Source organism: Aythya fuligula, chromosome 6, assembly GCF_009819795.1.
Source record: "Aythya fuligula isolate bAytFul2 chromosome 6, bAytFul2.pri, whole genome shotgun sequence".
NCBI classification, from domain to species: domain Eukaryota; kingdom Metazoa; phylum Chordata; class Aves; order Anseriformes; family Anatidae; genus Aythya; species Aythya fuligula.
In genome coordinates, this window is record NC_045564.1 from 14,355,942 (window position 1) to 14,371,604 (window position 15,663).

Here is a 15,663-nt window from a genome sequence, read left to right on the forward strand (position 1 = left end):
CAGGAAGCAAAACACACATCAAGGTCTGAGTAAGGAGCTATCAGTTCTAATTGCTCTCCAATGACATATTGGTCATTGCCTGGACTGGCAAAATGTCCCCATGTCAACACAATTTTCACTACCATAGTGTAAGAAACCTCAAAGTAGAGGTTAGCTATTTTGAAGTCACGTTAATTGGCCATGATGTAACTGCAGGTGGGAGTGGTGGAACAGGAGTGGCTACCCAAAGGAATAATTTCTGAATCTTTATTAGCATATTTTGGATTTTTTCCCACTGCCTCTCATCCATTTATATGATCTAGTCTCACACAACCATATATTAAAAATATTACAAATATATTCAGATACAATGGAAACTGTGATTTTCCTGTTTCATATTTACGAGAGACAATATTTATCTCCCATCTTGCAGAAAACATGCAGAAAGGAAATTATAGCCTTTGTAATCATAACAAAAAATTTCTAGTAATCCTTATGTTATTATTATTTTTACTTGAAGAAGTAAAGTGTGGACTTTGTACATGATTGCTTGTTATTATTACAATTTATTTTTTATTTCTGATCTGTGTCATTTTTAAGTATTTGACAGAGAAACTGGATTATTTATACATAGATTTATTTTGTACATGCATGTTCTTAGAAAAATATAAAATTCAAATGATACTGAGTCACGTGTAAATAATTTGGTGAATTTATGTAGGGAATCCAAGGGAAAAAATAATACGTTTTATTTGTTGTGACTTTTCCAAGATGAAGTTTTTCCATTTCCATTTTGGATTTTCCCTAATCAAACTATTTTCCTAAATCTTAAATGTGCACGCAGGTCATACTACTTAGATTCTGGGAATGGGTTGTTTTAAATAAAGGAGCTGAACTTTCCGTTGCTCATGTGGTGGAGCTGCTGGATATTGTCCCTTTTTCAGATTGTTCATGTTTGAATGAGGATATAACTTCTGCCTTTGAAAGCTGAGGGTCTGTTGGGTGAGCAATGGTTTATGTGGATCGTGAAAATTGTTCAACTGATTTACAAGAATCACTACAGGTAGCCAAATTAGCTTCCAGTTTTAATTTTCCAGTTCAATTTTTCAGAGGAAAATTTCCCACTTCTCCAAGTTTTTAAAAAGCTTCTGATGTTTAAACTGTAACTAGCCAGATTGTTAGAACACGGCTACTCTTCTCCTTACTTTTAATTTCATGTCACATACCAGTCCATTTTTAGTTTGTAATGTTCACATAGAGAGACAAATCACTTGTATAATAAGTTGCAATTATTGACCTAGTTTTCTTAGTCAATATTAAATTGTCTAAACAAAACATGGAATTACTGTTCGCAATTACTGTTCTGTCCTTACTCTTGTTAACATGTTGTCAGTACTTGCTCATCATTTTGTCAATGAATTAATACAAGGATTTTCTCAGCTGGTTTATGGGAACATAATGATTTACAACTTGTAATTGAAGTAACCAATCACAACTGGCATTGTGATTAATAAATATTAAGAGAAATAACTCATGCCCCCCCCCCCCAAATTAGCATCAGCATTTTTTAGTATATTATTATTGATTAGAATATTTTATTTTCAAATAATTATTAGGCTATTTGTTGTCCATCCTTAAGCAGTGACTTCCATTAATTTCAAAAGATAATAGGAAACAGGGTTTAACTATGGTTTACTCTTTGCAGTTTACTTCACTTCCTCTTTAACAGGAGCTGTTGCAAAAGCCAGCTATTTCGTACAAAGTTTCCAAAACAGTTTTAAGTTAAGTCCAGATGTGTAAGTTAGAAAGCTGGTTCTTTACATTGCTTGGTAGTAGGGAGGAACAGCTAGCAGATCAGGGCATTCTTTGGAAGTTAATTTCAGGTTCAATTTTCTTCCTCTGGTTTTTGAAGGCTGCTAAGCTAAACGTGTGACTCCCATTTATTTTCAGTGATCATTGGTAATTTTCCCTTTGAAAAGGAAGAGGCAGTCTTCAAAATCTGAAACTGAAATTGTCATTTACCTCTCTACCTAACAATCTCCCTTCTTAATAAACCTGTCTCTGTCACCTTTCTTTGTGATCATTTCAATACATATTTAAGATAGTTTTTCCATCCATATTTTTTAGTATTGTTGAATGCTTGATTCCATAGAATAAAACATTTTCTTTTGAAAGCATTGCAAACAGCCCTTTTAGTCACTTATTACTTATCTTCATTTTCCCCCCTTATTACTGAAACTGTCATAGGAAACCTTCTCAAATAATTTAAAATCCGTCTTCAGTTAATCTGGTACAACCCCCGAAAGTTACAATTTCTCAAAACTTTAATTCAAATGTTGGGTAAAAAGAGAATTTCAGTGGGGAAGGAAGGAAGAACTGCATCCTGATTTTGATACTGTTAATCAAGAACATTCAATTTCTGCTCCCACTCAAATCCTTATTTTCTCCTGGCTTGGCTGTGTTGCTGTCTGGACGTCAGGGCTTGTTGCCTACAGCTGGACAGAAGTGTCAGATGCACAGGGGTGAGGGCTGGGCAAGCACTGCCTCTGCTGCTGCTCCTGCTCACCTCACAGGAAGTGCTATCAAAAGTAGGTGGGGGCAGAGTGTGCTTGGATCGTCCAGTATTTTTTTAATACCACAGTGCTGTTAACGGTGTTTACCAGAAGATGGTTCTCCACCCACTCCCTTTATTACTTACAGATGTCTCTTTCACCCTTATGAATTGGGACTGCTAGTTTTAAAATGTTGTCAGTTGTCCTGAGATAAATAAACTCTTCTTCTCTACAAATCTATTTCTTTCACACCAGTTCATTTTTGCATTTCACAATTATTAGTGCACACCCCCCCTCCCATTTTTTTCTCTTTGCTATTATTTCTTAGTATTGTGGTTCACAGGCAGCATCATACCAATAGCTCCAATTTTAAGTAGCATACCATGTTTTCTAACTGTATTTCTCATATTTCTTTTCCATTAATTACACTTAATTCAACAAAAGCAAACAAATAACAAACAGTCCTGTCCAGTACAGCTGCAGTATTCATTAGTTTTTAGTCCTTTTCCTTCTTTTCTCCATTTTACAGAACTTTCTTTTTCTTGCCAAATGATGGGCTATAATATTTTACCACTTCCTGTTTTGTCTTATAAATTGACATATTTATTCTTTACCAAAAGAACATTTTAAAATCTTTGGCAATTTTCATTTAAAGAACAGTATTGTAAGTGCATATGACTGTTCAGATAAGGTTATAATCCACTTAAGTAACTTAAGTCGCTGCCTCGGAAGTCCAGTTTTCTCGACAGGATTTCCAGGTGTCTGATCAGAAACACTGTGGAGGGATTTTATGGCTGTCTCTAGCTTGCTAATGGGATATTATACCACAGATGGATCCAGGCTTTCTTTGGAAGTGCACAGCAAAGAATGAGGGCTGATGGGAAGAAGTTGCTACAAAGGATGTTCCAATTAGATATTGGGGAAAAAACAATCCACAGTGGGGCCGGTTAAGTAATGGAACTAGTTGCCCACAGAGTTTGTGCAATCTCCATGCTTGTGGATATTCCAAACTGAAGCCCCACTGCGATTCGATCTAAATTTCAATTTACATCTAACTTTGAGGTTGGCCCTGCTTTGATCAAGGTCTTGGACTGGGTGGAGGTCCCTTCCAAAGAAAATTATCCTGTGGTTCTATGACAGAGCTGCAGTGGGTCAGCTCTCCTCAGTGAGCAGACGCTCTTGAGGACATACCTGCAAAGGTGCGGATAAGTGAGGTGACAAGGTCACTAGTAGTACCAATTTGTATGTGTTTTATCTTTTTGCGTCTCTGTAACTTCTTCAGAATCACGTTACCTTTGCCTGAACAGCTTTTCCAAATTGCGTTGTTTGTTATTTTGTTCTGCATTCCTTCTAGAGTAAGAACAATAACTACAGGGCAAGTCACATCAGCTGACTGCCACCTATGCAGTAAAACTTTGCAAGGACATCATGGTTTACCAGCTCCCACAGGGTCTCCTTTCCTCCTGCAAGTATAAAATGATTCTACATATCTGTTTGATCTGTGTCCTAAGGTAACATAAAGCCACACAGATAAGAGCTAAAAACACTACTGGAAATCAAAGAGTTTGAAGCAATTTTGATCTTCAATTGTACTGTAGCCTGGCTCTCCCCTGCAAAATGTTGCATTTTTGAATCTGTTTACCCTTCCACCTTGGGAAGTACAATTCCAAGATAATTTCAGTCAAACAACAAGAGAACAGTGCAAGTGGTGAAACTGCCCTGCAGCTCTTGGCAAGTCAGGGCAGTGGTGCTGCCAGCCTCACCTGGGCATTTTGGCACTGGTGTTCAGTAGGGTGTCTGTGTGGTGTGTGTGTGTGCATGCATTACTGAGGAGCAGACCTGTCCAGAGAGTTAATTGTGCATGTGCTGAGTACTGCTGGCTGAGTGTCTACTCAATGCCTTAGTGACAGTCTCTAGGTGCTCTGAGTTGGAGGGAATTATTTCCTGGAAAGGCCTGCATATGCATAAGGTTGTTTCTGTGTAGGAGATGCACTCCCACGGTATTTCAGCCACCCACCTCACCTTTCTGAGAAAAACAAAACAAAACAAAACAAGAAAACTCCAAATTTCCCATTCTGTTTATTTGCAATGCACTGTGTAAAATGCCAAGTAATTATGGTTGCTAAGAGCCCTATTTGTCTTATGTTCTATACTAATTTCAACTGAATTAAGACTTTGGAGAAGTGAGGAAGCTGATCTTTTAAAACTCCATTTACTAAAATTATCCTTTCAGGCTTGGACATAATTATGCTTAAGTCCAAATACACAGGAAAAATGTGAAACTGGTTTTATGATGGAGCAGTACTTTCCAAATTTATGGGAGTTTTTTTTCCAAACATTGGTTCATTTTTAAAAATTAATGCATTTTAATTAGCTAAAATGAAATATTTTATATGCCTAATAGAAATAAATGGGCATCAGGCTTCCATAATTTCATTTACCTATTTATTATTTCTATCCATTTATTCATTATTTCTATCTGTTTTGTATTGTTTATATTATTTTTATATTATAGTATTTTTCACATCAGATTTCTTTTGAAAGTAGTCATCTAGTGCTGACTTATTTTCAACCCACTTTTAAAGTAAATGCTTGTTTCACTCATTTTTTTCACATAAAAGGATTATTTCATGTAAATTGTAAAACTAATAATATACCTTTAAATAAAAAAATCTGTCTTGCATGATAAAAAACTTGTAGATCATTTCAGCTAAGAGGTATATAGCACAGAAAGAAAAAAAGACTCATGCTTCTTTAAACAACCGTTTAGTCACAGCTCTACATAATTACAGATAATTTTTTATTTCACTACAGTGCTGTGACTTCTTCATAAGGTTAAGGTAAGCAGTGTCAGGAGTGTTCTCATCAAAGAGTTTAGGAAGAATTTGGTGTTTATGTGGTTTGTCTGTGTAAGTGTGTTGCTACAGAGGCATGATGCATTACAAAATCTCTTTTGGGCGTAGCCATGTTTGTAATGTAAAAGAATGTTCTCAAAACTAAAAGCAAAAACACACTTGGGAAAATATTTGGATTTTTCTAATGCCATAGGCACCACCTTTCTTCTGGTATAATGATGAATTCTCTGTAAACACAGAAGCAATAGAGCTCCACATTAGCTCATAATAACACATATTCTCCAGCAAAAACATACTGGATGCTCAAATAAAAAATAAAGACCTTAAAATGAAACAAATTATATGTAGTGGATATTAAAGATATAATTGACCTCCTAAGCATAGAAAAATCATAGTATGACAACTTGCAAAGTTTTGTTTATTATTTTTTAAAAAATTAGAGACTCAGGCATCATAGCAGTGTCATAAATTAATATAAAATACCTCTGATCATAGTTATTGAGTCCTCTGACTTTTCTTCATAGATCTTAAAAATTTTGGCAAGCTGCAAAAATAGACAGTTTATTATTATGTGTGTTCTAAAACCTTTTTTTTTATTATTTTTTAAAGATGATATGCATTGAAAGTCTCTTTCCTTTACAGTAGATTTTCCATTGCTTCAGATAGAAAATGCTGTTACTAAAATTTGATATAAGCAATGCACCGACATTTTTATTTTCTTTTTCACAGATTACGATGCTTGGTGAAGCAGCTGGAGAAGGGTGACATTAATGTGGTGGATTTAAAAAAGAACATTGAATATGCAGCATCTGTGCTGGAGGCAGTTTATATCGATGAAACCAGGTAAGTCTGAGAGAATAGAACCATAGAATGGTTTGGGTTGGAAGGGAACTTAAACATCATCTAGTTCCAACACCTCTCACTAGACCAGGTTGCCCAAAGCCCCATGCAGCCTGGCCTTGAATACCTCCAGGGATGGGACATTCACAACTCCTCTGGGCAACCCGTGTCAGTGCCTCACCACCCTCTGAGTAAAGAATTTCTTCCTAATATGTAATATAAACCTACCCTCTTTTAATTTAAGACCATTTTTGTTTAAAAAAGGAAGAAATGTTGGGAGTCGCATTTTAGAAATATAGTCTTTGCATGCACTTGTAAATGACGTGAGGTAAAGGTCTCCACAAATCAGTAGAATAATATATGGCTTTTACGTCTCTTAGTGACAAGGTTAAAGCACATGAAATTCTAAAGGTCAGATGTAGCTGTCTGGAGGGTTTGCTTAGTTCTCATCTCCCTCACTTGTCATATGTCCATGGTATAAAGTCACAAGAATTTTCATAAGGAGGGATGATGGGCTTTCTTTCCCCCAAAGGCCATATACTTATAATCATTCTGAGGATTGTATCTCTGAAAAAAATGATCTATCTGGGAATGACATGCTCACAGAGATGAGGCAGGATATTGTAATCTGTCCCCTTAATACATAAATTCATGAAAAGCTGTGATTTATTTTATAGTATTTGATGCTTTGTTTATGATTATTTTTACTGGCAGTATGACTGGCAATCATCTTTAATGTGGGTTGACTTGAATGAAATTAGAAGTTCGAAGTATTTGGCTTCTTGAAAGAAGTTTAAGATATGTACTATAATTGATGTTAACTAGCCAACTTACAGTTCTTATTTCAACTTGCTGGCCTCTTAATTTTTTTTTTCTTTTCTTTTCTTTTTTTTTTTTTTTTTTTTTCTCTAAGCAGAATGTTCTGTTAAAATTGTCTGCCAAACCTTCTTAAACCTTCTTCAGTGCTTCTGGAGCATACAGTCTATGTCTAGTCTTGATTCCATATGTCCATATGACATTTAGGAAGTCTGCCATCATACTAATTATTGCATGGACCTAAGTGTCTCATTTGCTGTCTTGCAAGTATGAAAATTTGGTACATCATTTAAACTACAGCTCTAGCTTTTTCCTGTTTCTTTCCCTTTGATATGTATGATTCACTCACCAAACCTTGCAAGTCTGTGATCTGGAGCACCTACTATTGAGTGATAGAAAGCCTACCCATTTGGACACAGAAGGATGAAAACAATAGCAAATGAAGTTGGTATACATACTCTGTTTTTCCCAGATTACACTATAGACTAGGTTGGCAGAATCACTTACACCGGTGTCCTGCCTTTAGAGTTAACACACATCTAGTTCCGTAAAAGATGATAAAACAGTGGCAAACAAGGAGACTTCCCGAGGAGCCTGTCAACCACAATATCATTCTTAGGGACACTGTCGGAAATATTGTTATTGATCCCAAGTTAAATGCACAACTTGAAAAGCATCAGAAATCTCAGTGAATCTGAAAGAGCTTATGTTTGCAGACTCAGTTAAATTAAGCTTAACTGAACAGAAGAAGTTCAAACTCACTCAATAGGTGTTATAAATAATTCTGACAAGTCTTGCAGAATTGTCTCCGTTAGTACCTGACACTTGGCTCAAGGCAGTGGAAGAAGGATTTTTGGAGTCAAACAGGAAATAAATACAGGCTGATAATTCAGTCAGGACAGCTGTTCCATTCCTTGTAAACATAGCGCTTTATTCATGCTAAGTGAGAAGAAAGTAAGTCAGATAAAATGTGGATGGAAATTACAAGATTAAAAAAAAAAAAAAAAAAAAGCATTTGAGAGCCAATAAAACCTTAAAATTTAAACTTTTGTGGTGAACATTGTTAAGTTGTTCTGGATAAAATTGGAATATTTTGTTCCAATCATGGGCTTTTTTTATGCTTTTAAAGTGCTTTAATACTTTATCAAATAGACTTGATTTCAGGAAGATATTTATCCGTGCCATTTCAATTCCACATCTAGATATTAGTTTGTTTTAGACTGTATAATGCCCTTTCAGAAGACTTTAACCTTTTGAAAACATTTTTGAAAGTTGACCGTATTTCACTAATACATGAATTAGATCTGTTGTATATAGCTAGCAATTGCTTTGAACATCTTTCTTTGTTTGATTCCACAAGAAAAAAAACAAAAAACACAAACAAATACAAGTTATTGCCACATTCTTGAAAGAGAAAGGAAATCTCATTAAGGGTAAATGGTGTTATAATAAAATGTGTCATCTGTTTGCATGAGAGATTTGGAAATACTGACGTTATTTCAATGATACTATAATGCTGAACAGAGTCCTTGAGAAAAAACTCTTACTAAAAATGTACACATTATGATATGTATAATATTAGTGAAAAAGGAGGTCATTAAACCCAATCTTTGTGACTGCTGTTATAATAACCATTTTGGACCATGCAGAATTTCAGTTCACTGCTCTATTAATGCATCAAGTATTTCTGGTGTCACCAGACATCAAGCAGGGACAAACAAATCTTCAAACTGAGGACAAAAGGGAAATGCTTTAAATTGGGATTGTGTCACTTGCAAGAGTTAGAGTTAACATAACTTCATATCACCAACTGCTGGCATGACCCTTAAGAGTGCACCACAGAAGTGTTTGTGATAGGAACATGCACGTGTATCTTTGTCACATGGAGTCTAAGGAAAATGAAAGGGGCAACAATTTGGCTAGATGCTGGTGCTCACAGAGCTCTGTGTAACAGAATGAAGTTTACCAACTAGGAATTCTCCCCTGATTCCCAGAGTTCCCAGGGTGAAGAATGATCAATGTAGCCTATTTTTAGGCAATGTCCAGTACACAACTTTAATTACATTTATGAGCAGAAGGATGCTGTTGCCAGGTGGTTTCAGGATTCTCAGTACTGCAACAAATTGAGTCCATGGCAGCAGATCTGTCTGAGACTAGTAATTAATATCTCCAAAAAATAATTAACTGGTATACTAATCTTGTACCCTTGTGCCTTCTCTTTCACTTTCTTATCTTCCTTATGGCCATTATGGCCATCAATCTAGATTTGGCAGCTTCTCTGTATTTGAAAATAATCTAAACAATAACAAAACTCAGTGAAGGCTTTTTTTTTTTTTTTTTTTACATTTCTTTGTCATTTTATTTTCACAAGCTATATTTTGTATTGGTGTTGCAAAGCTCTAAATGACCACTAAATCAGCATGGAATAGCTGCTGCATAGCTTAGCATCTCACAGCAGGAGTTGGTTGCTTAACATTACAGGGCCATTTGCATTTAGGTCCCACTTGCACATAGTGTACAAAATACAGTTGACTTTGTGAATCATGTTTCACTGATTATAAGGCTTTGCTTATGGAAGATGTACTAATCAAGACAATGTTATTTGTTCAGTGTCATCACTGGAGACATTCACACTGGCAAACCTTTGCAGGTTCAAGGACTGAGAGAGTGAAATTCTATTACATCAAAGAGATTTAGGTTGCTCAATTTTTTTAAAAGTGTATATATGCCCAATCTAAGTACTGGAGAAGACCGATTTGTTCATTTACACATGAAGGTAACTGTATTTCATTCTCAGTGCATTATGACACTCAGTCAATGATGTAATTTATTTTAGTTCAGTTGTCATCATTGAGTAACTAGACAATATTTCCCCTCAAAGTTAACTTAAAAATAAATCAGAGAAAGTTTAAAGAAAATAATCGTCCTAATGATACATGGATAAAACAAGAGGAAAGAGGTAACTCAATTTGGTAATTATTTGCCAGAAGAAAAAGATGGACTTTGAGCCCTCTCTGAGATGACTTAGTGGAGGAGAGATCAGAATTGACAATTATTAAGCATGACAATTATACGACATGAAATTCAATCTCAATCTTAAAAAGTCACAATCAGACAAGCTTGCTATGAGTGTGTATTGCTGTCCTCCATATTGAACCCATGGTTAAATGTTCTTTGCCGGAGTTGCTTTGTCATTAATAAATGTATCATTTGAAGAAAATCATTCAGTTCATCCATTAAGTGAATCCATAAATGGTATTGAGAAATCATTCAGAAAAAGCTTGTTGTATTGAGATTAATTCAGTGTATTTCACTTGTATAGAAGTTCAAGATAAACCTTCAAAATCTTTTGTACTAAGCCAAAGGCTATTCTAGAAGGAAAGCTTAAAATAGCATCAAAATTATTTAAAAACAAACAAAAAAAATGAAGTTACTGAAAATCTGTTAAATTCCGACTGCAATTCTGCAGTTCATTTCACATTATTTAATAAATCGGCTGCTTCCATTTTCAAAAGTTACTGATTTTTTCTATGTCAAAGTTATACTATTAATTTATTTGAGAACCATGGCTCTCAGTAGTTCCTATCCTATAGAGCTTACAGAATCTTGGTAAAGCAACTGAATAAAAATGGGAAAATATATCAGTTTACAGGTATACTCCTGGGGAAAAAAAAAATCCTGGCCTGAATCTTAAGATTGTTGATGGCCTTTGGTATGTAGGTCTGTATTTCTGAATAGAAAAGGTAGTTGAGAGGCAGTATGTGTCAATAAGTGAATGTTTCCAGTAACAATGGCCCTTCCCCAACAGTTATCTACTGTTGTAATAATTGTATTTCATCCGGAGTCTTGAGTGTTTATTGTAATTAATTGATCTTTATCTGAGGACAGTTCTTCTGAGAAAGTGCCAAATTTTAAGAGTGTGACATGTTTGTTAATGCACTGTTTCTTTAGAAAGGCCTTTATACACTAAAAGTGCACCACCACAATAATTTTTGCAATTCATTTATCTTCAGTGGAAGTCAAGATCTTTTTTTTTTTTTTACTGCAAGTAAGTGGAAATTGTAAGGGAGAATCGAGGATGTAAATAGAAACTAAATATATTGATTCATGCTTTTTCAGGAAGATAGTGAGAAACTACAACACAATTAATTGATGAAAATGTGAATTCCACTTTTGGACCTTCCAAAAATAAGATAGGACTTTGATTTTACTGTTAAGGAGTTGGTCATCAGCTTGATTGATTGGCTAAATGATGAAGAGTTAATTCTTCCTCTGGCCCCCATAAATGCATCATTGCATTGTTTGAAATCTTTCACCATCTCTGTTAGGCAGAATGACTGATTGGCACTGATGATTTTTTTTTTATCGTGTAGCGATTATCTAATTTTTTTTTTCTTCATTTGCTATTCTTTCATTCCCTCCACAATATATCAGATTCCTAAGGGAAAAGAAGTGTACTTTTGACTAGTCCATTACCATATTTAAAATTGTGATTAAATGAAAAGAGAGCTAGAAATTATCACTACTTGAATTTTGAAGAATTATTCTTGACAGAAAAACACAGTACTATGACAAGAAGATCAGGTTATTAGTTACTATGACTGCAGCATTAATTGATTGCTAAGCTGAAATGCCATGGACCATACCTTACCATATTCCCACTACTGTCAATGGGAGCTCCAGTCATGGAATGAATAGAATTAAATAACCTAAGCCTCCCCCTCTCCTTCCTACGCATCTCTCTTCCACATATTGCATCTACTTAATAGGCTTATGATATATGGGCAAAATAATTGTATGTAACCCTGCAATTCTGAATTCATGTTGAAGAAAAAGTACTTTCTGTGGACCACGCTGTTAAAGCTTCTTTGTTTTTTTTTTTTTAGCATTTTAAAGTTTTGCTTAGTTTTAGGAAAGAAAAAGCTAAATCACGTGCCTTGGTATATTTATATATATATAATTAAACCATGCTATTGGAGTTCATGCTTCCCAGTTGTACCAATGGGATTCATATTGGTACATTTTTTCTTCTTGACACTTGCTACTTTATTCATTATTTTTTCTGATGGCATTTTTGAATCTAAGTAAAGTTTTATATTGCAAAATGTTAAAAAAAAAACAACAAACCTCTGTAACATTTGGCATAAATTTTAATTGTTTAACAATGTTTGTCTTTGTAAAGGCATTCCGAATAATCCCAAATAATTTACCTATTTACCTGTGATCCATGAAGCAGCAGGTCGGAGCAGGAAGTTTAAATAGTAGAATTATAGAATACAAAAATATTTAAATATATTTTCCTTTTATCTAGACAGTAGTAATTTTCACTAGGCAAAACCCAAGTGCCAATAACTTCCTATTGATTCACTGATTTTACTGAAGCTTTTAAAAGTTGTGCATTCTAAGTAGATATACATTAAAAGACCAGTAGTATAAATGCTCAGGAATAAAAAGGTTCTTAATATACATTTCTGATTATTACTTTTTTTTTCCCAGTAATTGTAGAAAATGTTGCATTGTAGATTTTTTTTCAAAGCAATGATGATGTGATAATACTGAGTGGTTGCACCAGAGTGACATCATAATACATCTGCTGGGATCCAGCCTTTTTTTCAGTTAAGTTCTAACCAACAGGAACAGCAAGACAGACAGACCTGTAGAAGGGGCTTTGTCATCTACTTAGTTCACTGTAGTGATTTGCATGTATAGAATAGCAGCCAGCAACCAAGATTAAAGGTAGCTCAACATGAAAACAAGATCCATGTTAAAAAGCAAAATAATAATAAATAGTGGCTTATCAAAATCAAAATTCAAGGGGGATGAAAAAACAAATTTTAGCTACTACTGTAGTGTAAGTGGTAAAATACTATTAATACTTCTTGTTAATATGTGTGAGTTTTGATGCTTCTGCTGAAGGTTCTTTGTGTTACTTTTAGTAAAATTTATACATGTATTATTACAAATATGTATTATATAGAAGTACTGATAAAACCATTTCAGATTTTTACATCTTAAGATATAAATTTGTGTAATTTCAAATAAGTGTTTTCATAATCAGTAAATAAAAGGTGAACAATTAAAGATGTATTTCACAGAATCCACAAGATGGCATATGTATACATATATATACACTCATGGAAGTGTAATGGAAATACTATATTTTTTTAAATAAAGGTATAGATAGGTGAATAGAAGTGGACAAAAGTAATGAACTATTAATTTAATTAAATACTGGATTCTAACAATTTGTGATAATTAAGTGTACTATGCATAGTGCAATATATGTACATGTATATAAAAATATTTTCTAAACAAAATTGCCATCAAATTGTAGATCCATCTAACCATCCATTTATTCGGCTGTGTGGATCCATAGATGAACTCTGTCTCTGTAATTACTGAATAATGGCAGTCATTAGTTAATTTATTCCAAGGCAATTTCTAGCAATGCATATGCCATGTGTAATTTTTCCCAATATGAATTGTATAATTCAAAAGGTCAGGAAGATGTAAAAAGTAGACAGTTACTAGCCTGTGTTTCCTTTCCTTAAATGTTGTCTCAGTTAGGCTTCTGAAAAGAACTAATTCTTCTGGAGAACTTAGTGAGGTTATATGTTGAAAGTGTTCTGATCTGAGGTATCTGTAAGAGCTGATATTTACAAAGGATTGTGCTTACAATGTAATTCTGTGTTACGGTTGCTTTCCTACTGATTTGAGTAGGAACCAGAAACACTTAATCTCTGTCTTTCACATAAAACATTGTTCAGTCACCTCTCATCAGAAAGGAGTGGTGTCATGAAAATTCCGGGAGTGTTCAGGAAACTGAGCAAAAGATCTTGGTTCAACACTTTTCAAATTCTGGTTTCTCTGTTCTGTCTTCATAAAGTAACTTAATTGCTATCAGGTACAGGCTGAATAGTCCTCCTGCTTTACAAATGAATGGTTAAAAAAATTAGAGAAACTGCAGTGTGTCTTCCTAGCCTTATTTCTTTCTCCAGTGGCCAATATCTATCAAGTTCAGGACTTGGTCCCAGATTCAGTTCTGCACCAGACTGTAGAAAATTTGTGTAGAGTACTTCATGCAGTAGGCTCTGAGATAGCCTAGTGACAGTGGTCCTTTTATTGCTGGAATAATTTCATGTCTTTTGAGTAGCATTTTGGATAGTTATAAAACTGTTTTGGGATTATAATGTTTATTCCTGATTATACTACAAATACATCAAATGCCAAGTATTCATCAGAAATAAAAATGTACTGATCTCTCCAGGGATATTTAATATCAGCATTAGACTAGTAGAGATTTAAGTGGACTATAACATAGTTTTAAATTGGTGGAATAAAATCAATCTATAGCTTTTGACCTATTGGCAGTCTTAGACTGGGTTCAGTTTTGCAAGATAATTTACCCAAATACTTTCTTCTGCAGAAGTCCTTCTCCTCAAACTTAAATTACTGACTTCTGGTGAGTTTCCCACTGCCAGAAAATTCTCATAATTCTTGTCTGTTCTGCTCCTCCTGCACCCTGTGTTGGAGACATTTGTAGTCTAACAATTTTATGTCTGTAAGAAATAGGAATATTCCTGCTCTTCTTTCAGTAAGCAGTGATGATGTTAGGAGAGTTTTATGTATTTTTATTTTTTATTTCATCCTATTTGTCAAGTCCTACAAGTCCTATGTTTCATTGTTCACAAATAATTTGTATGCCACATCTGGTGTCATGCTTCCTACTAGGCACTGTCCTCAGGACTAGATGTACATGTGGACTCCATCACCCATGTTTTTGCTCAATTCTTCTGTATGCCAGAAATGACCTGGATTAGGCAAGGATTTGAAAATGGTGATGAAGAGAAACAAAGAAAGCAAAAAGTGTGAAAGAGCTGTTAAAAATATATGAAAGTGTGCAGATAGGATGAAGAATCTGTGGAGTTATATATACACAAATCAAAGTTAAATATACTTTGTCCACCATTGCTTTGTGTCCAATTCATGGAGATTCAAGTAGTTTCAGAAAATCACTAGAAAAATAGATCTACATAATCAAATAATGTCTGCAATTCAATTGGTACTATTTTTAATAAGATATTTTTGAAGGATGGCATTCTTTACCTGTGTTCAGATCATCCCGCCTGAACTTTCTTGCATAACTTAATGAAGGAAAACTTACTATCAGAATAAATAAGCAATTTGGTTCTCAGAAAATCCCAGCAGATGAGTGATATGGGCAGGTAATAGCAAGAAAAAACAGTTTTCCTACTACTGGTATGTTCATAGAAGTGTAGAATTGAAGTATTGAGTCTGTTTGAGGAGAATATTTAGTTACGCGTTTCTTCTAAATAAACTGATCTCCAGTTCTGTTTAAGTGAAGTTACTTTTTCCATTCTGCAAAAGGTATACATAGCTTTTCTATATTTTTAAACAATTAAGAACTTTGACAGCTGACTTGTAATCTAATCTTGTATAATATCTTTACTGTTATGATTTTGTTACCCTTCCTTCAATAGGAATGTCAATCTCAAAACAGAAAGAATTCATTCTCAGTAATACTTTTATTGCACTGGAGTAATGCAATGGACATGTATACAGGGTGTTCAGTGAAACTAATTTGCCATAGTGTTTTTAGG

The 15,663-nt window shown here is 34.5% G+C and overlaps 1 protein-coding gene across 1 annotated transcript in view; it reads left to right on the plus strand.

Annotated features, from left to right (window-relative positions):
- PDE1A (phosphodiesterase 1A) overlaps positions 1-15,663 on the plus strand; it is a 146,603-nt gene that overhangs the window by 87,415 nt on the left and 43,525 nt on the right. The window contains exon 2 of the mRNA XM_032190666.1: positions 6,116-6,229. Within this exon, the coding sequence (XP_032046557.1) occupies positions 6,116-6,229 (114 nt within the window). The remainder of the gene's footprint in view (positions 1-6,115; positions 6,230-15,663) is intronic.